This window comes from Thunnus albacares, chromosome 10, assembly GCF_914725855.1.
Source record: "Thunnus albacares chromosome 10, fThuAlb1.1, whole genome shotgun sequence".
NCBI classification, from domain to species: Eukaryota; Metazoa; Chordata; class Actinopteri; order Scombriformes; family Scombridae; genus Thunnus; species Thunnus albacares.
In genome coordinates this window covers 33,885,117-33,913,077 of record NC_058115.1, presented here as the reverse complement: position 1 = coordinate 33,913,077, position 27,961 = coordinate 33,885,117, and the positions used below count along the sequence as shown (strand labels likewise).

The 27,961-nt window shown below is 36.7% G+C and overlaps 1 protein-coding gene across 5 annotated transcripts in view; it reads right to left on the bottom strand.

Annotated features, from left to right (window-relative positions):
• Positions 1-13,523, bottom strand: part of LOC122990057 (transcription factor COE3-like) — a 164,110-nt gene extending 150,587 nt beyond the window's left edge. For all 5 annotated transcript variants that reach the window (XM_044363187.1, XM_044363189.1, XM_044363190.1 and 2 more), the window contains exon 1: positions 13,291-13,523. In XM_044363187.1, coding sequence (XP_044219122.1) covers positions 13,291-13,424 — 134 coding nt within the window. In that variant the 5' untranslated portion in view covers positions 13,425-13,523. The remainder of the gene's footprint in view (positions 1-13,290) is intronic.
• Between the last annotated feature and the right edge of the window lie 14,438 nt (positions 13,524-27,961).

Here is a 27,961-nt window from a genome sequence, read left to right as displayed (position 1 = left end):
GGAAGTCTGCAGGATTCACTGAACCATGATCACATTTGTAACTGTGGCTCTCTTTTCAAATTATAAGACAATGCAGGTTTATTTATACAACATATACATTGAGGGCAATTGTAAAGACCTTTACATGTATTTTAAGGCTGCAGTTGGTTCATTGATTAGTTTATATATTGTCAGATAATAGTGAAAAAGTGCCTGTTATAACTTCAGATTTCACGTATGACACTGAAAAGCTTCAAATCTTCACATTTAAGAAGCTGCAACCAGCAAATAATTTGCATTTCCGCTTGAAAAAATTATTAAAACGATTGTTTATCAAAACAGTTGCAGATTAATGATCTATCAATCAACTGAGAGAGATAATGAGTGAATCTAAAAGAGTGTAAAAGGAAGTGTGACCATGAGCACGAGATCAGCTCCTAAACATAACAGAGTAAACATAACCAAACCGTAACCTTCAGAAAACGCTCACATGAACCGTGTTCACACACACACACACACACACACACACACACACACACACACACACACATCAGGCTGTCCTCTTTAATTGCGATGGAAGTCGAGTTCGGACGGTTAAAATATGCACATATTGTTCATGTACAGTACTGCATGTGTGTGTGTGTGTGTGTGTGTGTGTGTGTGTGTGTTGATTTATGCAGGGCTGCACAATTATGCAGGAATACATTTACTCACATCAGACACACACACACACACACACACACCTGTTTGGTTAGCTCTTATTAGCCGTGTAATATGAACTAATGAGTTGAGGCTGAAACACGGTTAGAAGACAGGAGGCCGCGTGTGTGTGTGTGTGTGTGTGTGTGCGTGTGTGTGTGTGTGTGTGTGTGTGTGTGTGTGTCTGCTGCTGTTTTCATCGATGAATCAAAACATCAATCAATTTAATCAATAAGTTAGAATCTCTCCACCTTCTCTTCCTGCTTCACATCTTTCTTCTTCTTCTTCTTCTCTGCATCAAATCAAACTAATCGTGTAGTAAATACGTCATATTGATCCTCAGTTTACTGTTCGTACAACAAATGAAGCCGACAACAACGTCTCACACTAAACACAAACAACAGACGTTTTATTATCTGAGATCTGTGGCCATCTTTCTTCTTCTACTGTTGATATTCCAGCAGCTGTGCGTTTCTCCCTCGTCCATACAGCGTCTGACCAAAGCTCATCAACAATCCACCATGTTTAACTTACATACTGCACTTTTACAATGTAAAGTCTTATAGTTAGTGTTGAGTCCTGAGTTTGTGTCATATGTACGGAAAGCAAACTAGGTCAAAAAGGTCGTTACAGACCAACAGAACCAAACATTTCTATAACAGCCTGAGGTCAAATTGTTATAATTATAAACAAACAAAATTTAAATTATCCTCTAACTATACTGTATAAATATTATAGAACATTTCACAGTTCCAGTTCAAAGCGAACAAAGAGTCAAAACTCAAAACTGAATCCTCACAATGTGACGCTGCGACGACCAACGACTACAAACCGACCAATCAGGACACGACGTGAGACGATGCAGAACGCATCTCATAACTGCCATGAAACTAAACGATGGAGGTGAAACTAAAAGCAGTTTGTGTGACTTTGCTGCAGCTGATGACGCGTCTCTACTTTTATTCACTTTTTTTTCATCTGACAGTCTGATAAACTGACACCGTCGACGTCGTCGTCAGTCTGAAGGCGCCTTCAGGTCTCCGTCATCTCAGCGTATATTGTTATTTACTGGTGCATGAAGTATCACAAAACAAATGAACACTTAATCAAATTACCACACTGATTAACAGCTGAACAACCTGCAGCCTTTAACCAGTGTTATTAAGTATTACAGCTAAATGAATTCTGTTTTTACAGCTCAAAATCACAAATCTGTGAAGCCTCGGAGGCCTCTGTCCTCAGACCCTCGTACTAGTTAATAATATATATAAATATATATATATACATATATATAATATAGCAGCAGAACTGCAGCTGCATTCATGTAAACGTTGTTGATTTGAAGGTGAAGCTGCAGAACAAACAGCTGCAGGTCTGAGTTTGACGTCCGTGAAAAAAACCTCGTCTGCTTTTACACTTAGATGCATTTTCACACACTGAACACCTCACAGAATGTACTAATTAGTACATACAGCTCACACACACACACACACACACACACACACAGTCAGTCAGGAGTGTGTGTGTGTGTGTGTGTGTGTGTGTGTGTGCAGAAGCCCCTCAGTCTAAAGACTAATTTGTTGGTAATTGCAGCATGACAGGAGCAGCCATTCCAGCATCGAGCCACCGTTTCCCCGAGCCAGTCGCCCTAATTAGGAATGACACACACTATTAAGGTGCACAAATGGAAATCAGTCAGCGGGCGTTTCCTACCCGACGGCACCACCGCCGCCGCTGCCGCCATCTCCATCGAACCCACAGTGGACCGCCACCGCCGCCGCACCGAAAACCACCCACAATGCATTTGTGATGGAGCCACAAACCCTCAAATCATCATGAGAAACAACAGAAAGTCTCAGTTTGTTCCTGCAGAAAAACAACTTGTAGAAAATATAAATACATGCATTTATAAATGTAATCTGATTACTTTCAGTTACTTTTCTCAAATAGAATTAAAGCAAAATAGAAAATAATAAAAATAATAAAAAGAAATTCAACATAAAATGTAAAATCGCTGATTGTTCCAATGAAATGTGTTGAGTGATTTGATTCATTGTTTCAGTTTTTCTTCGTTTGTTCATTGATTAACTGACAACACTGAGACTAATATTGATTATCAGTGTTGTATATCACCTGATAACGATTGATTGGTGTTGAATTATTGATTGAGTTTGTTGTTTTTTCTGCTCTTGATCATTAAACTGAGTCTCTTCTTTCATTTAGTCATTAAACTCTGGTTGCTGTGGTGCATTCAGGGTCCAGTAAGTGTTTTTCTGGTTCTGATTCTGTTAAGTTATCGATTCTTTCGCTCTGCGTGACATCTGAACACAAAGTGACGACTTGCTAAAAGGAAGAAAAAAGCTGTAAAAGCAAAAAAATGTCATCATGAAAAATGTAAAACAGCTGTTTAGTTTAGTGAATTAAACTGTTCCAGAAGTGTTTGTGATCCTTTTATACTCATTAATCAAAATGTGGTCGGAGTGGTGCGTTCACTGGCCGGGTGATGAAATCTGATCTGGTCAACACGTTAAAACAAAAAGAGAAACTGAGAAGATAAAAAAGGAAACAGAAAGTCTTTATAAAGATGTAAAATAGAGAATCTGGTGAGTCAAACTGTCATAACAAGTAAAACTAAAACTAACAAAACTTTAAACTTTCCTTTTGTTCATTAAACTGTGATGCGTTCAGGGTTCAGTAAATCTGAGTTGTCCTGGTCAAACAGTTGTTTCCAGATGTTTTTTGGGGGGGGGAAATGATATTCAGTCTTTCTGATTCAATGTGGCTTCACATTTATTTGGATGTAAAGAAGAATTTTTTAGAATTTTTTTTTTTTTTTATTGGTGTGATGTTTTAATATTTTAGCTCTGAGGATGAACGAAGAGCCAGAAAAACGCAGCTGTATGTTTCCTCTACTCAGCTGTTTCCTCCAAAACACACAACCTTTACCCACACACACACACACACACACACACACACACACACACACACACTGAATGAATTCACTATCTGAATATTGTAATAAAAAATAATCCTTGTTAGAACTTTGCATTGACTTCCATTCAAACCAAACTTTAACCAGGAACCTCAGAAATGACGTTTTGCCTCATCATGAAGACTACTGGTCCCAACAAGGCCGGTGTTTATACCAGAGAGGGTCCCACTGAGGTAACAAAAGCATGCACACACACACACACACACACACACACACACACACACACTCTGAGCCCATTAGTCTGGTCACCTGCTCCTCTCAGATGCAGCTCGGGTTAATTGTTTGCAGATTTTTTTTTTTTTTTTTTGCAGCGCTGCCTCTGATTATCCGAGCGGGCCTGCGGCGGCTGACATACAGCAGAGGCTGCGAGGAGACAAAAGAGCCGCGCTCGAGTGTCGACGGTTTATTTACCCAAGTCAACTTCACTTCAACCACGGCTGCGGCGGCGGTGGCAAGCTTTCAAGAGGAATTCACAGTAACAAGGCTGACACTGTTTAATTATCTAACACATTTTTAAGGCAGCGTTCAGGAGAGTTTAATTGTGCGTGCTTGAGGAAGGAGGGGGTAGAAGAGGAGGAGGAGGAGGAGGGAGGGAGGGTGTTGACAAATGCAAATGCAGTAGGAAGTGCATGTTTTCTCACCCGGGTGGAAAAATAAGACATTTAAAAAGAGGAGGAAAGAAGAGAAGAAGAAAAAAAAGGAGGTTGTGAGCAGCGGAGGCCTCGGCTGACCTCTCCATCATTCCTCAACTCTGATACAAAGTCTCTCAGCGCCAGGATCCATCACTGCCAGACACTCAGGATCCGTCTCTGCGTACAAATTTTTTTTTTCTTTCCCACGTCCCCAACCAGCCACCCACCCACCCACCCGTCCGCCGCCTACCACCAGGGAGCGCCGAGAGGAACGCCAAACGCCCCGATGATTGAGTCGATGACGGATGAAGCGAGGAATCCCCAGGTCGACGATTATCCACCTCGTCTCCACCCTACCTGAGCTCCTCTCCTCCACCCCCCTCCCCCACTCAGCATGTGACTTCCCCCCCCCCCCCCCCCCATCACCCCTTCATCCCTTTAACCCCGGAGGACAAAGATAGGTATAGAGGGCAGGATCACTCACTCTGCTCGGTCTTTTTTCTTCCGTTTTTTTTTTTTTCTCTCTCTCTTTTCTTTCCACAGCAGTGTCAGGGAGGGTCGAGGGAAATCTGTTCATCTGAAGCTTCAACACACACACACACACACACACACACACACACACACACACACATCTATCTCACACACACATATACACACACTGACATTCACACACCTGCCAACGCCTGAAAAATCTCCATCTAAACACATTATTTCTGCCTGTTATTGAGTCCTAAACGTCCTATTTTACTTTTTTTTTCCTTCATAAAAAGAGTAAAAAAATTTGCTACAAAGGGTTAAATTATTGCAGCCAGTTTTTACTACAAATTTTTGTGAACTTTCCAGAAAATGAGAGTCAGCAAAGTGAAAAGGAGACGCGTTCAGGTTTCAGATCACGTCTAGAAACAGATTTTTATTCTAAGATTTGGATTTTTGTTGCCACATTTTCCCAGTTTGTGTTGATTTTTTTTAAAAATAATAATAATAATATGATTATAAAATACATTTTAAGACTTTGAGCTGTAAAGTAAACATCAGTCGTCCTCTCTGATGTTTCTCTCGTGTCTGACTTTATCAAAATATGAATCTTCTGTCGTCTCAATCACAAAAGTATGACGCTGTTACAAAAATATTTAATTAAACTTCTAGGACTCAATTACAAAGTGATCTTTCCTCTCAGAGACACACAAACATCTGCACAACAACTTCATCCTAAAGAGCAAAATGAAGACGATGATGATTTAAACCCAGCTGGTACTGAAGCAGGAAGGTTTCAGATAAACCACTCGGCTGTCAGGACGTCCTGTGTAGTTTTACCTCTCGAGGGCCTTAAAATCACTCAAATAACAGTTTTTTATTTTTTTTTGAACGAGGAAGAAAAACCTCTTCACTTTCTCACAGCTCACGACTGACCGAGCTGCAAACTGTGACGTAGGAAACGTTCGTACGGAGGCGTCGCAGCTACAGAACGCAGGAAGCAGCAGATTAGTTGATTTATTCTCTATTTTTGCCTTTAACTTGTTTACTACAGTCAACTTTACACTCATCAGTTACTGTACATGTTACTGCTTATATATGTTGTCTGTTCTTCATGATATATTTTGCTTTTATAAACAGGAAATAACAACCGAAAGTCGACACTTTTCACTTCCAGTTTATTAAAATATCACGTTTCAGTCGACAAAAAGCTGCAAAATTAAACAGAACACGATGCAAACTTAATTATCGATCTATCTGTGAAACAGCCGTCAGAGTTTATGAACAGATATCGATTATATACAGAATGTAAAACCACACACACACATACACACTCACACACACACACAGTCACACACACACACACACACAGTTTGGAGTTTCTTTCTACTTTTCTTCTTCTTCTGTATTTTCTGCATTTGCAGAATAAAACTTATAATGTCGCCCCTTTTCAGACAACATATATATACGAATACGTAACATTTCTGGCTTCTTCTTCGTCTGTTTTTGTCGTTCGGACGCAGATTTTTCACATCAATGTTCCGTAAAGCTTCGTTCAGACGTGACGGGACGTTTTACGGGGAAACGGCGATGAGTTTAAAATGATCATGAGGAAGAAGAAGAGTCACTGACTTCCATCATTCAACGTTAGCAGACAAACAAATTCTGCTTCCTGTTTTATAAAAGTCCCAACAACTCTACATGCTGATACTCTGAAGTGTTTTCACGTCCACTTAAGACTTTTTTCTTTCCAGCACTTGATAGATTTATCACGTTGTGCTGTTATCTTATCAGTTTGACATCATCCTGCTGATCACATCTGCTCAGTCCACCCTGAATTACTCCATCAGTTATTATACTGAATGTTCTGTGTGCTGCTGCCGTCTGTCAATGAAAAAGCTTTTTACAGGATATTTATAAAGTCATATTACATATATATACATTTATCACACACGGTTCAATCACTGCAGATTCAATATTTATCTGAATATCATTTTAAATCAAACTTTAAACCCTTTAAACTCAGCATAGTGATGAGTTTTGTGATATTTTACTTTCCATGTTTGTGAAAACTTCTGACTCTCTGATTCTCAATAAACACCAACACGTGTTTCAGAGTCACACGTTCACACTGACAGGTGACCTTTGACCTCCTGCACAACATTACCAGGACAAAAAAGAAGGAAGGAGAAACAGCCCACATGTGAATTTGAATATCGAAGCTGTTTTCTGCTTTTCATGCGTGAACATGTGTTCCATAAAGCACCTGTGAACCGTCAACACTTTACAGGTGGAGTTAATCTCTAACACACGTGTGTCAGACACATAAAACACGAACATGTGGAGAATAAAAATATTTATGATGTAAAAACACAGAGTACGACACATCATGTAGGAGAAAGTGTTCATAAAGACGCTTCTTTGATGGAAATCACTGATCCGTCGCTGATTTATATCAGAACAGACTTTCTTCATTCATATTCATTTCTGTCATGTTTGTTGTGGTTTTAGTTCACGCGTGACGTCTTACGCTGTGATCTGAGGCTCAGCTGCTGCAGGATTTATACATTTAAGGAGGTGAATGAAGGTCTGCAGAGGTGGAAACGTGATTCAACAAATATATATGAGAAAGACGAGTGGATGCGACTCACAACAACCTGAGAGACACCAGCGCTAAGCTGATGAATACTCGTTTTACTGCATTTAAACTGAATTTTGTTTCTGTTTTCTTCTTACAAACATGGTTTTTTTTTGTCCAATTATGACCAAATGCAGCTTTTTTTCTTTCTATTCAGTCGTTGCTTTCCAGCACAAACCAGATGATTCACTTATTGCTGTTTATTTCTAGTTTTTCAGAAGTTATGTATAAAATGTTATCATTGTAGAAGTTGATGTTCTGGACGCAGCAGCTTTCATGCTGACTTTACACCAGAACCTGTTTCTGATTCTATAAAACATCAATTACAAGATTATAATCTGCTTGTTTTTTATGTGTGATGAGCAATAATTCAATATAAATCACGTTTACACAACATAAAATATTACACTGATATATTATCTTCAACATTAAGTCTAACTGACCTGCACAAGAATCACAGTCACAGTCTGAAGAGAACAAAAAGACTCATTTTCCTTCATTTACACTGAATTTAGCTTCTTTATTAGCGTGTTATTTATTAAAGGTTCTTCCTGTAAAAACTGTCTAAATCCATTTCTACTTTCTACAAAACATCGATGACAAGAAGCTGTTTGTTTTTGAGAGTGATGAGAAATATTTTAATATAATTTGTGGAAATATTACATTTATATATATAATCCTACTGCATTAAGTCTAACCGACCTGCACGAGAGTGTCAGACGTGCAGAATCAGTGTCGTCTTTAACCCTCAGAGACCTGCGGGGGCGTCGACGCCCTCGCACCACATTACTGCGTCTCAGAGGCTCCGATTTAAAGCTGCAGTGAAGATTCTGGTATCAAAGCGGCCGAGTCCTGCTAGCTGGTCAGGAACAACGCTCCAGAGTTAAGCTAAATGTTAGCAGGGGTCTGTTGACCTTTAACCTCAAGATATCTGAATGAAAAACGGGTTCTACGGAAACCCACAAGGCTCCTTTTTACAGACATTTACAGCCACTTGATGCTGATCCTAGCAGTTTGCATGCAGTATAAATGTGTTATTTTCACATATTTCTGCGTTCTGGGTCCATTAACAGTTTTAGATTCACATAAACTGAGTCTGACTGTAAATCTGAGACTCTTGTGGATTCACTGAGTCCGACTGTATTCATGTGTGATGATGTTCGTCCTCACAGCAGCCTGTTTCATTTCATTTTTGAAACTTGACCTCATTGTATAAAATGACCTATAGTGACCTCTTGGATAATCACAGCCTCGTGAAACTTTACAACCACAAACTAGAGACGGACAGCGTCGGGAAAAGATGTTTGGATCTACCGGGTGTATCGACGATAAGCGCTCGACATCCAATCCAGGATTATTTTAAGGCTGTGGAAAAAATATCTGAAAGTCAGGATTTTCAGGATGGTGGAGACAGATTTTAATTAGTAGATCAAAAGGTAGTTTGGCAGGCGAGATTTCCTCATGGGACTCTTTTTTTTTTTTTTTTTTTGGACTTTGGGAAAAAAATGTATTCATGGCTACGAATCTCCTTTAGAGAGAAGCAGTTTATATGTGCTCCTCAGTATCTTATATCTTCTGTGAAATGATGTAAAACTCGACTTGTTGCTGCATCAAAACCAAACAATATCTGCAGCAGTGTGAATTTAAAATATGAGAAAAGATCAATAAAAAAATGTAAATGAAATGTTGTAAAGTGATCAATGATCTGAGAGAAACAGCTGCTTTTTTGTGAAAGTTCTGCTGGATCTCGGGGAGTCCTGCTGTAATATTTTACTGTAACGTCTCCGGGTTTGAGGTTTCCTTTTACTGCACATCATTCTTCCTCTCTTTCTCTTCCTCTCTCTCCTCTCTCCTCCTCCTCCTCATTTCCTGTCTCCTCTACCGCTGTCAGATGAAGCCAAAAACGGGCCCAAAACACATAAAAAAAATAATGTTTTAATCTGCGATGAAGAAGCTGAAGACGCTGATGAGACTGAATGTTCAACACATGAAGCAGATATTATGTGTAATATGTTTCTTCTGTTTCAATGTGTAAATACAAAAAATCACATTTTCATCTGTTCACTCTCCAGTTTCTATAAAAGCTTTAAATCATTTATTTCCAGCAGCTCATCTTCTCTCACTTTAAAACACTTAAATCCCTTTAAAATAAACCTTCAATCATCTGAAACACGTCCAGTTTCAGCTTTATTTACCTGATATTATCATTCTTCTTCTTTACGACACGATTCCTGATCATGATTCTACCTTTTTTTTTTTTTTACACCTTCTTTGTGTGTTTGCTCGTTAACAAAATGCACATTTTTTTATAGAAGATGTAAAGATTTTATATGCAAACAAAGACACATTTTACCTCCAGGAGCTCTGAAGTAAAGAAACGTTCATTCAAGACAAACAGAAAATAAGAATAATAAGAAAAACAACAGTCATCAACGTTCTTAAACTCCAACTTTAAGAAGAATCCAGAGTTTTATCAGCTCTGAGGGATCGAAGGCGTCTGACGTTTAGAAAGACCTCAGAGGAAAAATTTGTGATTTTTTTTTGGACAAAATGAATCAAATTGACTCTGCATTTATGATTTAAAGCGTCGTCTTCCTGTGACTCCCAGCAGAAAGCAAAACAATAAAAGCTGAAAGTTTCATTATTTATCTTTCTGCTTCCTCAAAAAAAAAAAACCAGCAGAAATCTGCAGCTTTCCCTCCAAAAAGCAACAGCTTCAAACACACGACACCAGAGATGTGTGCACACATCAATACGTTTTAATATCGTCCTTTAATTAAACACGTCGGAGCTAAAAAAAATCACTTGGTGTTGAATCATTAACATCAGAGCACACTTGAGGAGCTTCAGGCTTCATTTTCATCCGTTCAGGGTCAAAGTTACTGATTCATGAGACGCGTTTTACTCTTTAATGTTCAGATGAGACGTTTAAGTGCAGTTTTAAGGTGAATAAATGAGGCTGTGAGGAGGACGGGAACGTTTTCTACCTTCAAAAATACTCAAATTACACCTGAAATGAACAGTGACACAGAATAAAAGGAGTCACTTTAGCTTCACTTTGCTTCAAACAAACATGTCCCTCCTCATATTTATGCCTCATATTTGTATTTTTTTCTCTCATCAGTCCAGAAAAACTTTCCCTCCACAGTTTTTTTTTTTGGACTTTCTTACAGTTTAATTATGATTCATCTCACATCACGACACCTTAAATGTTTCACAGAGTTTTTCTTTATCTGAATCGAGGGCGTAAAGACAGACTGTCGTATTTTTTAAACCCCTCTGAGACAAATTTGTGGTTTTGTAATTTGACTGCAGGTGCTGCTGTCTTCTCTGTACATCCGACACTTATTTCATGTCTGGAAGAAGGATTCCTGCTCTTTTATTCTGCTTTAGTTTTCACCATTTTTCCCTCCATTAAAGGGTTTTTATTCATCTGAATGGAAGAGTTTAAAGAAGGAAAACGACGTATTTTTACAGATTACAAAGAAGCTCAGATGCAAGTTTGTCACTTTTTGGGGTAAATAAATGAAATAAACTTACTGTTTAACATTCATTAAAGTGACATAATGTGTTTATAAGTGTTAGCAGGGCTGCACATATACTGTCCATCTATCAGCAGACACATAACTTATTATACATAATATTCACTCTGCTGCTGCTGCTCTGAAAGCAACCAGACCAACATTCAAACCTGCTGCAACACTTTCATCTGCATTCTGCTCTTTTATTTTTAGCAAAAATGGCAAAAAAAATTCTGTTTCCAGCTGCTTTAACGTCACCGGTGGATGATTATTAAATTGTTGGACAAAACAAAACATTTAAAAGACTCTGAAAGACTTTTTTATTATTATTATTTACATTTTGTGGACAAACTGATGAATTCAAAATGAAAATATTTAAATTAGTTGCAGCTCTGATTTATATACTAGATGTTATTTTATCTGCATGTGCTGTAAATATATCCACACTTATAATAATATCTGTATCTTTATGTTAAAGCTGATTGTTTGTCTCATAAGTCTAACAGTGTGTATGTGTGTGTGTGTGTGTGTGTGTGTGTGTGTGTCTCCACATATTTGATCAATAAAGTTGATCGTGTTGCAGATTTTAACATCCTCACATGAGAAATTGAACTGACTGTGTGTGTTTTCATTAGTTTTGTTTCATTTTATGATTAAAATATGATTCAAACTCTTCATATTTAACTGAAGCTTGTTGCAGCTTTTAGAGCAGAAACATATTTTTTTGAACTGAACGTATTTTTAACTTCCTGTTGCTGGTGGATGTGAGTTCTCTTGTTGTTCTGACTGTTGAAGCAGCAGCTGATGGATTTTTTTTTTTCTTTCTTGCTGTTCAGCTGATTTAAACCTGAGGCTGCGCTGCAAATCCGACATTGATTTATTTGTGTTAAAGCGCTCAAATTTCTCTCCAGCTCACCTGAGTCTCCCCCCGGAGACACATTTTTAGCAATTTAGACCCTAAAAACACCGCCGTCATTAAAGTTTTTCACGGAAAAAAAACAACTTTAAAGCTTCAACACAAAGAGAAAAGAGAATTTTCTGACTTGAATCATTTTAAGCTGCACATGTGTTTTACTATTTAAATTACTGTTTGTGGGTTTTTTAGTAATTCAGATTCTATTCTTGTAATTTAATAGTTTTTCTATTTTGAATGTCTTTAAATGTGTTGAAGTGGTTTTTATGTGAGAGTGAAGCTCAGCGTGTTTCCCGCGCTGCGGAGGTCAAACCTCATCATATTTTCTCCTTTTAATTTAACCTGTGACCCAGTTTACATTCGGCTGTTTTTCCCGCTCGAGTCGCTTCATAAATAAAATATCAATTAAATTCATATTTTTCCCCAAATTAGACTCCCGCCTTAGAAATTGTAAATCTATAAGAGAAAATCTTTGCGTGTGTTTTTTTAATAAATAGTCTCGTATTTATTCTTTTAATTCTTCTCTAAATGAGCCTTTAAATATTCTGCAGAGTCCCGGTGAAGAGGCGCGCGCGCGGCGGCGGCTGCAGCTCCGCGCTCCGCCCGCTGCGCTCTTTACGCGCGGCGTGTTCGTGCGGCACCAAACCGCGTGTCAGATGTGTTTAAATGAACGATCAGAGCCGCGGTGTGACACATGTAAACCTTATTTCGCGCTGAGTTTTTTGGTTGTTAACGACATGTGGAAGAAGGAAAGAGTGTGTGTGTGTGTGTGTGTGTGTGTGTGTGTGTGTGTGTGTGTGTGTGTGTGTGTGTGTGTGTGTGTGTGTGTGTGTGTGTGTCCCGCTCGCACCGGGAAGCTGCTGAACCCGAATCCGCCGCAGAGAACGAGGGGAACGGTGTGATGAAGAGGGAGGGCTGGGGTGGGTGGGGTAGGGGGGCTAAAAAACCTCCAAACCTGCTGGTTTACATTACCGAGAAGAAGAGTGAAGAGTTCATGTTTCATCTTTCTAGGATTTCTCTTTTCCACTAAATAATTTTCTGCTTCACTTTTTCCCTGAAATTTAAACTCAAACTAAGTGACGTCGCCTCGTTTTAAGAGTTAAAAATCCTTCTTCAAATGTTCAGAGTGTCATTTTAAAAGTTTGCAGGTTTGAGTGTTTTACTTCTTGCAGCTCACGTGATGTTTCAGTGATTTTTCTCTGCTGTTAAATGACAGTAAACTCTTTCTGCAGCAGCGGAAGCTTTCAACGCCTGACTGACTGTAACTTTTAACGCCCTGCAGACTGAAGCGATCCCTGCATGTCACACTCGGATCCTGGAAGATGCAAAACACCACTTTCACCTTCACGCTGGAGTTTTTCTAACTGTGGCATTAATCAACTGATTGGCACCGCAGCGCCGACAGATGAAAAGTTGGACGGTTTTTTGGTGACATTTTTTACCTCTGGGCCGCTGTGTTGGCGTCCAAAATCCCTGCGCCCTGCATCCAGGAGCGGACCGGGGTCATGCCGGTAGGGAGCGGCTCCTCCTTCATGGTCAGGGCCCCCCGGGGGAGGCTGTCCTGGATGGAGAACATCAAAGTGTCCTTCTGGGAGCTTTGTCTTCACCAGAAACAAGAAAGAAGAAGAATAATCCTCCCGTACCAGCCACTCAAAAAAAGCCAAAGGACCACCTGGATTAAGGTGGAGAAAATAGGAGCGATGAGGAGGAGGAAGGAGGGGAGGAGGAGGGGTGGGGGGGTACACAAGAGCGAGCTTCCCCAAAGTACCGGGTCCTGATCCAGAGAAGAGCCCCGGATCCCTCTGGGTTTCTCCGGGGTTGTTTTAGATCCCAGCCCCGGCTCGCAGCAGCCCGGTCTTTAAACCGGCGTCTCTGTGAAGTTAAAAGAGGGCGGAGAGAGGAGCGCAGAGCGGGGAGAGCATCTCAGAGGAGCCGTGAGAGAGAGAGAGAGAGAGAGAGAGACGGAGGAGATTCAGCCGGGATCCGGAGAGCCTGACGCCGGGAGAACGGAGCGGGGAGAGCCGGGATCAGAGGGAGGCGAGCAGCCGCGGATTGTAGAGAAATGAAAAGTGGGATAAAAAAACAAGCCACCGCTTCAAAAAGGAGTAAAATGAAATGATTAGCAAACAAGAGGGAGGGACGGACCGTGGAAGGCTGCTGCTCCCGGGGGAAAAGGGGGATTGGGCAGCGAGAAATCTCATCCCCTCCCTCCCCGGCTCTTTATGGCTCCTCTGTCCCGGCGGAGAGCTCCTTCTCCCGGGTCCGGGGCTCTGGAGCTCCCGGGGGACCGGCTTGGACCTGTGAGGGGCGTGGACATGCCCGAATAAGGACAGCTCATTTGAATATTGGTCGCACCTCTGGCGTCTCATTGGCCGAAGTCGCGCGTTACGTCATTGTTTTTTCAAAGCGCGATCCATATAAGGGTTTCCGCGTGTTTCGCCGCGCGCACTGTAAAAAATGACGTTTAAATTTAAGTTTTAAAAAAAAAAACCCAGAGATTCCAGTTAATGAGATAAACAGATCTGACTGCTGAAGGTGCAAACGGGCTTCATCACGGACACGCGGAGACATTTTGAGACATTTAGAACAAACAGACTGACATGTGAAATTAGACAGGAAGGATGTCAAAGATGCTTCTGTCCAATATTCAGTCATGATTGAAGTCTTGAAACTTCTTCTTCACCCGCAGCGAGTGAAGGAATCTGTAGATGTGGTGGAATAAAAACCACTTCTCTGCAGAACAAGACTCACAAGTCTTTTTTTTTTTTTACTGATTTACGCATCATTTCTGCCTGATTTCAACACTTGACTCTTGTTTCTGCACAAATCCCTCAAACAAATGTCACCGCACTGGCAGCTTCTGTCACTTCTGTTTAGGAATTTAGGCTTTTTTACGCCTGAATCAATGATTAAATGAATTGTTGAGGTTGACAGGCTGCAGCAGCGGAGACAGAAGCAGCTCAATCTCCTTTATTTAAACCTTCCGTGCGCTGCTGTTTCCGGCCGCACAGGCCTAAAACAATCCCGCTCCAGAAACATTTCTGTGGATGTGAGACTGTAATACTGAAACCTCATCAGTAACAGAAATCTGTATTCACTTCCTCCAACCTCACAGACTTCTTCAGATTTGGTGGGATTAACTGGTTTCATGTGGAATAATCTCCTCTGTCATCCAGCGTTCAGGCTGACTGACACGGGCGGCGCGCACATTTGGCACCAATTTGCGCTTTCTCTCTCTCTCTCTCTCTCTCTCTTTTTTCCTTTTACGCACGGACATATGGCGCTCACACACACACACACACACACACACACAGTGGAGGGAAAGCTGCTAATAAGCGCTGTTTTGCGGTGGGTGTTTTATTTGACACTGCTATAAAATCTTTAATTTCATATTTAAACAAAGTCGGCACCGCAACGTGGATCCATAATAATTATAATAATGATAAGAACAATAATATTATTAATAATAATAATAATTAGAGGTTGTCTGTGATCATCCTCCTTGATGTTTTTGCGGGTTTTCACATCTCCAGCAGTCATTTTTGTTCATTTTCGTGGCAGGAGCAGAATTCCTCTAATTAAGCAAAAACTCCAGAGCAGCGCTGATTAAATATTTATCCTCCTTTAGCCCGCTGCCTTCCTCCAGGGAAACAGAAACGTCTGGAAAGCCTGGAAAAATATTTCTGTGCAGGAGGAGAAAAAGTCAATGAGACGCACGCTTGCAAACATGTTGGCGATGAAGAGGAAGATGAAGAAGATGAAGACGGTCCGGATCAGAAAGCAAACGGCAACAGGCTCATCGGCCCGTCTGATAATAAATATTATTATTATTATTATTTTATGACTGTAATAATAAGCAAGAAATTACACTCCAGATAAATATAATGACTTTATACTGCTGTTAATAAAAGATGATGATGAAAATAAATGTAACAGAAAAGACAGAGAGAGAATAATGACATGATTATTCTAATAATTATTATTATTATTACATATTTTCTGTCTCACAACACCAGGCCATGCTGGAAGTCATTTGTAATAATCTGAGATGTGTGTGTTTCCTTTTCCTCGTTTTATTTAATGTATTTAATTTTATTTTTATCTGGTTGAAGCTCCTGATTCTCCTTCTTTGTGATTTCAGGTTTCAGTTCTGTTTTGGTGAATTTAAACATCCAGAAACACTGAACCGTGATTCTGCTGCTGTTACAGCATCAGTGTGCTGGAACCTGAAATAAATTAAATGATCCGTAAAATCCCTTAAGAACCTCCTGACACCTCCTCTAGATCCCCAGAAAAACCCTGGAACCTTTGTTACAGCTCCAGAAGCCTCTAAACCCCTCGAGAGAGAGTACTAGAAGAACTCCAAGAACCCGTACTGAATCTCATGTGGAACATCAGAACCCCCTGAAGCTGCACCCTGGAAATCCTTTAAAAACTTTCTTAAAGCCCGTCGAATCCATGAAAGTCACTTAAACATCCTCTAGATCCCCTGGAACCCTCTCAGAACCCTCTAAAAAATTACCAAATCCTCACTCAGAACTCACAGATGCTGGGGAACCCTCTGATAAAACCCTGGAACATCCTCAAGTACAACCTGACTGTAATCTTCAACGTCTCAATCCTCTGAAAATCCCGTAAGGACACTGGAAGCTCTCTGAAGCCAGAGGAACCCACTCAAGAAACCAAAAACCTCTGAGAGCAGCTTGAACCCTTCACACCTCTTCAAGATCCCCCAGAGCTCCTTAAAAATTACATCTGGAACAACCTCCAGTACTCATGTCACCTCCCATTGAATGCTATAACCTATTCAAGAACCCTTACAATCACCTGGAAAGTCCTTTAAAGCCCATGTTACCCACCCAAGGACCCTTAAGATCACCTGGAAAGTCCTTTAAAGCCCATGTTACCCACCCAAGGACCCTCAAATATGCCTTTAAGAGCTCCTTGAACTTCCTCAAGTTTTCCTGGAACCCGATCAGAACCCCCAGCATGTTTTCTAGATCCCTGGAGCCACTTGAAAATTACTCGACTCTTCCCCAAATGGCAAAAAGCCTCATGTGGAACCTACAGTACAGATCCAGCAGATCAACCTGGAAATCTCTTAAGATCTCCTGGAACTTGCTCCAGTGTCCTGGGACCACCTCCATGCAGGAACCTGTTTTTTTTTAAAGAACCTTTGCCATGCCGGGTCGTTGCAGAACCACAGTAGAACATTAAAGACAAAAATTTCGTTGTAATTGAACAAGTAGATACAGTTTATGTCTGCATAAATTGACACATAAATTAATAAATGCAGAAATAGAATATTACCTTTAAAATATAACATCATGGCTCAGTTTATTGCCTGAGAACGGTTCTCTAATCTCTGCAGAACCTTGCAGAAAGGCTGCTGAGGAACATAATAAGACACTCCAGAGCAGCAGGATTACAGCAGCATCTGAAGGACCACACTGCGGGGCTCTTCATGTTGATTTACCTGTTTTTTATTTTAACTTAATGACTTTATTAATTCCTCTGCTCTCATAATAAACAGGATAATCTGTCATGTGTGAAACACAGATGGCACTTTGTTCTGAGAATAAATTCACCCGTCAGTTTAATACGAGCTGCAGCTCAGTGTGCAGACACACGGCGCCTCCCAGTGGAGCAAAACCAGTACTGCAGGTCAGAAACTGACTGGTGGAAGGTGAGAGAGGCTCTTAAAGCTTGTTGAAGACTGATGTCTGCATGTTATTTACAGAAACAGACAGAAAGATGATAGTAAAGGAAATAATTTTCAAGAAAGATACAAAATGTTGTTCAACCTGAAGGAAAATTCACCAAACCTGTAATTACTAAAGACAGAACAGTCATTTTGTTCTTATTTAGTCCTACAATTTATGAGAAAATACACCAATAAAATGATCTTATTTCATCAGTTTACAACCCAAACCAACAAAGGAAACTTTACTGGGAACCAGTGGAATCAAAATAACAAACTTTGATTAATTCTGATGAGAAACATTGAAGGACCAGTCTGGTTGTAGATGCTGTTTACTGGTTTATTGTTGATAATATTGTTTGTTTTGAGTGATATTTGCTTTATTTAGACTAGAATGTCACAGTAGTTTCTTTTAGTTTCATCATTAGTTGATGTTGAGCGTGTTTAGTTTAGTTTTCTGGTGTTTTGTTTTAGTTTTATTGTGAATTATGTATCTCTGGGGTCATACAGGTCGGGTCTGTCGGCAGGAGTCGTGATGTTTTTCTTCTGTTTATTTGTTTGCATTTGATAAACAAACCCAGAGAAAAAGAAAGAACTGCATCGACCTCTTCTGCTCGTCTACATCACATCCCATGATGCCTTTTGACTTTAAGTTTGAGTCAAGTTTTGTTTTTGATTATTGACAAACAGTAAAATTCTCTGAGTTACAGTTTGACCCAGTTTGGATCAATACAGCAGCAACAACATCAGGTTACAAACAACAAGCTTCAGCTAAAAACTGTCACAAACGTATTGATTCTTGTACAAAACGATGTGCAGACGACATTCAGAAGTTATTAACAATCAATAACAAACTGTGACATGTCAGATTAAACAGAATAGATTATAACAAGCTTTATTTTGGGTAAATAACCAATAAAAAATAAGACTAAAAAACAACATTAACACAGTATTGTCACTGCTGTATTGACCCAAACTGGGTCGAATTTGAACCAGTGAGTTTTAATGTGTATACTGGTGGAATTCTGTACTTTTCTTATTGTCAACAAACCTCATCTGAAGTCCGTCTCTCAGCTTCAAGCTCATTGGTTCTTACTGAAGGTCTTTAAACAGATCACTGATATATAGTTTCATGTTTAAAACAGCTGGTTTCTGTAGTTTTTAACTCACAAACTATCAGATATAATTGTGACTTTGTTGGGGACTATTTTCAACGGTGGATGAATCCACGTTCAGTGCTCTCGTGGGTGTTTCTGGCAGCAGGATGATGTGTGTAGAACTGAGTCACAATAAACTACAGTGTGTGTGTGTTCATGGCGGTGAAGCAACATGTGACTCACTGACGGGTTTTTTTTTAATAGTTTCTGGACAACAGCGGAGGTCTACGGCTCAGAGGAAGAGGATATATATCACAACACTTGTTAGTAGATCAGTTCAGTGTTGGTTCGGATCCAAACATGAGATTTGTTGACAAGAAGAAAAACAAAGAATATCAGCGGGCCTATCTTCCAATTACTGAGGAAATCTTCTTTAAATAAATGTACAAATCTTCCACAGATGTGTTCATATCTGCAGTTTCCAACACAAACCAACTGCTTTCAAGATTTGTCACATTTGTACAAACATGCTGTCAAACATATAGTTTCTCCCCCCAGTTTTACTATTCTACAGTTAATTTAAATTAATTGAGTTGAGTCCAGATGTTCCTCTGCTTCCTGTATACATCAGATTAAAACAAACGTCCCTGACTGAGGAGGAATTTAACATAATATGCTCCATGTGAAAAGAGCTCTGAGATGACTTTTGTTGTAATTTGACGCTATATAAATAATATGAATTGAATTGAAAATTGAATAAATGATAATAATAATAATAAGCTTTATTTATAGAGCACCTTTCATGACATAAAATGCAGCTCAAAGTGCGTTACAAAAGAAATATAAAACATAGATACACACACACACACACACACACATACATATATATATATATATATATACACATATGCATATGTATGCGTATATATGTACATACATAAACATATACATACATATACACACATACATATTAAATGGGATAAATATCAATTAAGACATTGTAAAGGAGTAAAAGACAAATTCTAGAGAAGGGATAAAATCATCGAGGTAAAACAACCGAGGTTGAAATGTTGAAATGTTGAAATGTGAGGTTCAAATATGCTTATTAACATTGGAAATAAAGGTTTTGACTTTTTTACTGAATCTAACTGCAGCCAACGATTATTCTCAGTATTGAACAAATTATTTTTCATCAGTTCATTGTTTGGTCTATGAACCATCAGAAAGCAGCACGAGGTGATGTCATTAAATGTCTCGTTTTGTCCAACCGACAGTCCAGAACCCAAAATATTTTATTTACAAAAGCAGCAAAGAGAATCTGGAACATTCACAAGTTTGGTGCTTTTGCTTAAAAAATGATGAATCAGTTCTAACAGCATTTGCAGCTCTAAACAGGCAGGTTCTCTATAAGGACTCTTTAACTGTGTGGTGTTTAGAGACAGTATAATACAACCAACCATTTCCATTACAGTCTGAAGACTGTCTCCTGCCTTCATCAGCAGTTTGATTGAGTTTAGTCACAAGGAGGAAGAAGCTTCCTGCTGGTCACACAGAGACAGAACAACCAGCTTCCTGTCTGTCCAGCTCCAGATACTCTAACATGACTTCAGCTGCCAACACGTTGACATGTTCCTGGCTTACAAGAGAGAGAGAGAGATGCATTTCACCTGACTGACAAACTTCACACTCTTCCTCACAGATCAGCTTCATCAGGTGTGTAGAGCAGCAGTCAGCACTACTGGCCTGAACCAACACACTTCTAACTGTTAACAGCCAGCAGATGACACTTATTATAATTAATATAATTATAATTATAAAGTTCTTACACTCCAGAAATAAACTGAAAAATTCATGACTTTTACTCTTTTAAGTGATTTTCAGTCAACAACCTGCTTTTGTTTAACAGTTTAAACTATTTTTGATGTTATTTTCTTATGAATCCAACAAAGCTGCAACATACAGACTGTTCAGAGAATAAAATCCAAGGTGATCATGCTGTCAACTGTTAGCAATAATTGTAGGATTTTCTGAAAACTTAAGTGATTAACAAGATTTTTTTTTTTACCTTATTTTTACCTTATTTTTACCTACAATAATTGTAGCATTAAAATTTGATACCAGCGCATCCCCTGTGGTGTGATTTCTCTACAAAACATGAAAAATAAAAATATCAAATTTAGAAGTAACACACACACACACACACAATCATGTTAAACCAAGTCTTCACCCTAAAATTAGTGACTTACATTATATTGACTTAGTTTTCCCTACATGTGACTGCTTGAAAAGATTGAAGTCCCCACAACGTAAGGAATACCTGTTACACACACACACATACACACACACACACACACACACACACACGCACACACACACACACACGCACATACACACGCATGTTCCCGACAGAAAAGTGAAAATCCAAACAAATCCGTCTTTTTATCTTCTGATCTGGAATCAAAGCTTGTTGGATCAGAGGATCCTGAAGCCTGCAGACCTCCTGCTGTGAGGGGTCGCGACCCCACTTTCACCATCTGAGGGGCATTTAACCCCTGAAATGCCCCGAGACACTTCTAAATATCCTAAAACGCTGCTAACTGCCCCCAGACACTCAACAGCTGCCAGTCTGTCTAATCACTCACGACTACACACTGCTGACTGCTTCCACAAACACGCCGTCAGTATTCTGCTGCAATGTTATCTTCAGCCTGACTTCTTATTAGAATGTTTTATGGCCATTATATCATTTTATTTATGTTTATTTCTGATTGGTTCCCTGCAGGGATCAATACTGCTCTTCAACAGCAACAATTCTGGATCAAACTGTGACACATTTGCATAGTTTTCACACAGAAAGCATTCAGTGACTACAGCCTTCAAATGTCCTCAATACTTTTCTCACTTCAAACACAAACAAGCAACAAAACATTTGACATGTTTACATCCTCACTTCCAAACTCTTCAGTTTATGTTCAAACACTAACATGTATTCATACGGATCAGAACCACACTGAAATACATCTATATTCAACCAAAAAACAAGACGTGCTGTCAGAAATAAAGCCCACTGAAAGCTTCCTGCTGCATTTCTATGACTCGTTCCTGTAGATACACTGTAGTACGTTCTATAGAGAGCTACACATCTGACTGTATTTACACTATATACACATTTCTACACTATCAACCATTAAACTACATATAAACACAATATACACATTTCTACATTATCAACCATTAAACTACATAAACACAATATACACATTTCTACACTATCAACCATTAAACTACATATAAACACAATATACACATTTATACACTATCAACTATTAAACTACATATAAACACAATATACACATTTATACACTATCAACCATCAAACTACATATAAACACAATATACACATTTATACACTATCAACCATTAAACTACATATAAACACAATATACACATTTATACACTATCAACCATTAAACTACATATAAACACAATACACACATTTATACACTATCAACCATTAAACTATATAAACACAATATACACATTTATACACTATCAACCATTAAACTACATAAACACAATACACACATTTATACACTATCAACCATTAAACTACATAAACACAATATACACATTTCTACACTATCAACCATTAAACTACATAAACACAATATACACATTTATACACTATCAACCATTAAACTACATAAACACAATATACACATGTATACACTATCAACCATTAAACTACATAAACACAATATACACATTTATACACTATCAACCATTAAACTACATATAAACACAATATACACATTTATACACTATCAACCATTAAACTACATATAAACACAATATACACATTTATACAGTATCAACCATTAAACTACATAAACACAATACACACATTTATACAATATCAAACATTAAACTACATATAAACTCAATATACACATTTATACAGTATCAACCATTAAACTACATAAACACAATATACACATTTATACACTATCAACCATTAAACTACATATAAACACAATATACACATTTATACACTATCAACCATCAAACTACATATAAACACAATATACACATTTATACACTATCAACCATTAAACTACATAAACACAATATACACATTTATATACTATCAACCATTAAACTACATATAAACACAATATACACATTTATACACTATCAACCATTAAACTACATATAAACACAATATACACATTTATATACTATCAACCATTAAACTACATATAAACACAATATACACATTTATACACTATCAACTATTAAACTACATATAAACACAATACACACATTTATACACTATCAACCATTAAACTACATATAAACACAATATACACATTTATACAGTATCAACCATTAAACCACATAAACACAATACACACATTTATACACTATCAATCATTAAACTACATATAAACACAATATACATATTTATACACTATCAAACATTAAACTACATAAACACAATACACACATTTATACACTATCAAACATTAAACTACATATAAACACAATATACACATTTATACAGTATCAACCATTAAAACTACACATACACAATATACACATTTATACAGTATCAACCATTAAAACTACACATACACAATATACACATTTATACACTATCAACTATTAAACTATATATAAACACAAAATACACATTTATACACTATCAACTATTAAACTATATATAAACACAAAATACACATTTATACAGTATCAACCATTAAAACTACACATACACAATATACACATTTATACACTATCAACTATTAAACTATATATAAACACAATATACACATTTATATACTATCAACCATTAAAACTACACATACACAATATACACATTTATACACTATAAACCATTAAACTACATAAACACAATATACACATTTATACACTATCAACCATTAAACTATATATAAACACAAAATACACATTTATACAGTATCAACCATTAAAACTACACATACACAATATACACATTTATACACTATCAACTATTAAACTATATATAAACACAATATACACATTTATACAGTATCAACCATTAAAACTACACATACACAATATACACATTTATACACTATCAACCATTAAACTACATAAACACAATATACACATTTATATACTATCAACCATTAAACTACATAAACACAATATACACATTTATACACTATCAACCATTAAACTACATAAACACAATATACACATTTATACACTATCAACCATTAAACTACATATAAACACAATATACACATTTATATACGATCAACCATTAAAACTACACATACACAATATACACATTTATATACTATCAACCATTAAACTACATATAAACACAATACACACATTTATATACTATCAATCATTAAACTATATAAACACAATATACACATTTATACACTATCAACCATTAAACTACATATAAACACAATATACACATTTATATACTATCAACCATTAAACTACATAAACACTATATACACATTTATACACTATCAACCATTAAACTACATATAAACACAATATACACATTTATACACTATCAACCATTAAACTACATAAACACAATATACACATTTATACACTATCAACCATTAAACTACATAAACACAATATACACATTTATACACTATCAACCATTAAACTACATATAAACACAATATACACATTTCTACACTATCAACCATTAAACTACATATAAACACAATATACACATTTATACACTATCAACCATTAAACTACATATAAACACAATATACACATTTATACACTATCAACCATTAAACTACATAAACACAATATACACATTTCTACACTATCAACCATTAAACTACATAAACACAATATACACATTTATACACTATCAACCATTAAACTACATAAACACAATATACACATTTATACAGTATCAACCATTAAACTACATAAACACAATATACACATTTATACAGTATCAACCATTAAACTACATAAACACAATATACACATTTATACACTATCAACCATTAAAACTACATAAACACAATATACACATTTATACACTATCAACCATTAAACTACATAAACACAATATACACATTTATACAGTATCAACCATTAAACTACATAAACACAATATACACATTTCTACACTATCAACCATTAAACTACATATAAACACAATATACACATTTATACACTATCAACCATTAAACTACATAAACACAATATACACATTTCTACACTATCAACCATTAAACTACATAAACACAATATACACATTTATACACTATCAACCATTAAACTACATAAACACAATATACACATTTATACACTATCGACCATTAAACTACATAAACGCAATATACACATTTATACACTATCAACCATTAAACTACATAAACACAATATACACATTTATACACTATCAACCATTAAACTACATAAACACAATATACACATTTATACACTATCAACCATTAAACTACATATAAACACAATATACACATTTATATACTATCAACCATTAAACTACATAAACACAATATACACATTTATACAGTATCAACCATTAAAACTACACATACACAATATACACATTTATACAGTATCAACCATTAAACTACATAAACACAATATACACATTTATACACTATCAACCATTAAACTACATAAACACAATACACACATTTATACAGTATCAACCATTAAAACTACACATACACAATATACACATTTATACACTATCAACCATTAAAACTACATATAAACACAATTAAACAGTGATGTAATAAAGATCCTCATGTGTTGCCTGTTGTTGTGTTTTTATCTCCGTGTTGTATCAAGCAGGGAACCAATCATAAAAAAAAGAAACTGTAATACTTTATTTTATTGTATTTATGTTTTAAAATGTTTACAACCTCTTATTCATTTTATTTGTCATTATCTTTTTTGCTGTTTTTAAAATATTATATTGGTTTTATTATCACATTTTCATCATTTTTATGTCTTGTGTGCTTTAGTCTCAGAGAGTTTTACTGTTTACATTATTTCTGTCTTATTATCAGCTGTCAGTCATCTTTATTTGAATTGAACAAACCTGTATTGATTGATGATTGAAAACATTCTGAAAACTATCTCAAAACGTTGCTGTCAAAGGAGCATTATTTATTTATTTATTTTAACTTTTTAAAATCAAAAATATGTTCTATGAAGGATGCAAATCAAATATTCTCCTCATAACACTGTACGAATCTGCAGAAAACGTTATGGGATTCTACGGAAGCACAAGAATGTTAAAAAAAAAATGTTATTTGTCATTTTATATGTGCTGAAAAACAAAAACTAAAGAAGCTTAAACAGACAACAGAGAGACAGACAGGCTGGTAGGAGCTGCCAGGTTTGACATTTCTTTATCTGTGTGTATATAGATACTGTATATATATATATTTATTAGCATTTGATAAGAAGAACATCACATCAGTCATAAATCAAACAACTTAACCACAAGTAACATAACAATATTTGTCTCCCCCCAGTTCCTACATCTATACATCTAATCTGGATTCCATAATAATACAAAATAAATAAAAAGATCAAAACTGTATAAATATTTAACCACGGAAGCCGTTTATTTAAATAAGTTGACATTTCTAACCTGTATTTGCTGAATTTACAGGAAGAAGCAAACAGTGAGTTGAGTGAGTGTCAGTAAATGAAGTGAAGGTGGAGAGCGTCCTCTACTGGAGACGACAGCAGTTACACCATCACAACACCTGCTTCAACTGTTACTGCTGCAGGACAGTAAAAACATATACTAATATTAATCAATACTGAATAAAAATAATAATTTGGTATATAAGAGTCTAAGGTGACGTCTTCAAATGTCTTGCTCTGTCCGACCAACAGTCTAAAACCCCAAAATATTCAATTTATAATCATATAATAAAGAGAAAAGCAGAAGATTCTCACACTGGAGAAACTGGAGGATGTTGGAGGTTATTTGAACATCAAAATGTTTGTCAATTGATTTATAATTTCAGCAAAGCAGTCAGATAATTTATCACTATTTTTACAAGTCAACTATAAATAGAGCTGCAACGATTAATCGATTAGTAGCCAACTATGACATTAATAACAGATTCATCATTTTGAGTCATTTTTTAAGAAGTAAAAGTCCAAATTCTCTGATTGCAGCTTCTTAAATGTGAATATTTTCTGGTTTCTTTAGTCTCTGTGACAGTAAACTGAATATCTTTGAGTTGTGGACAAAACAAGACATTTAATGACGTCATCTTCAGGAAACACTGATCAATACTTTTCACCATTTTTTAGATCAAACAACTAATCAATTAATGGAGAAAATAATCAACAGATTAATTGACAGTAAAAATAATTATTAGTTGAGCTCTAACTACAAAAAAATGTCAATAAAACAAAATAAACATGTTAATATATAATTTTACAAAGAACATAAACCTTTGAATTGAAATGAAAATATGATTTTATAGATGTTTGTGTGTGTACAAAAGAAAAGTAATAAAACATAGTTGAGTTTATTATTATTGGTGCGTTTTGGATCTGAAGGTGGCGCTATAACACACCTTGTGGGATGACTGTGTATTTTACAATACAGTTCTCCAAATTTAAGGATAATTCTGGTGATTTTCTATATTTATTGTCAACAAACCCAATAGACAAGACTAATAATGTAGTTCTGTGTAAGGCAGACGCCACTGAGCATGTGCAGGAACACAGTTCTGTTTACTAGCTTGTTGTGCTGCAGATCACAACCTCTGGACTTTATACTACAATATAAATTTCACAACATTATAAAGAACCTCAGTACAAATTCTACAAACTACAATAGCAGCTGCCTTCATGATGGAGGAACATGTGACCCAGTGCAGCGGTGTGACTCACTGACATGTTTTTATAAGATATATCAGGCTTTGATACACACACAATACTAGTTAGTAGATCAGTTCATTGTTGGTTTGGATCCAAACATGAGATTTGTTGACCAGAACAAAAATATAGAAAATAATTTCTACTGTTAACACCAACCAGAGCCACACAAACACAGAAATATACATAATACCACTAGTTTGGGAGACATTTGAAACAGTCCACCACATCTACTCAGCTATTATTTAGACAAGTCATTCACTGCAACTGTATCACAGATTATTATGATGATCAAAATCAGACCAATTTAAGATTTAATTAATTTTTTCTTCTGCAAGTTACAGAAATTTACTTATTCACATATATGATAATGATACGAGTATCCATTCA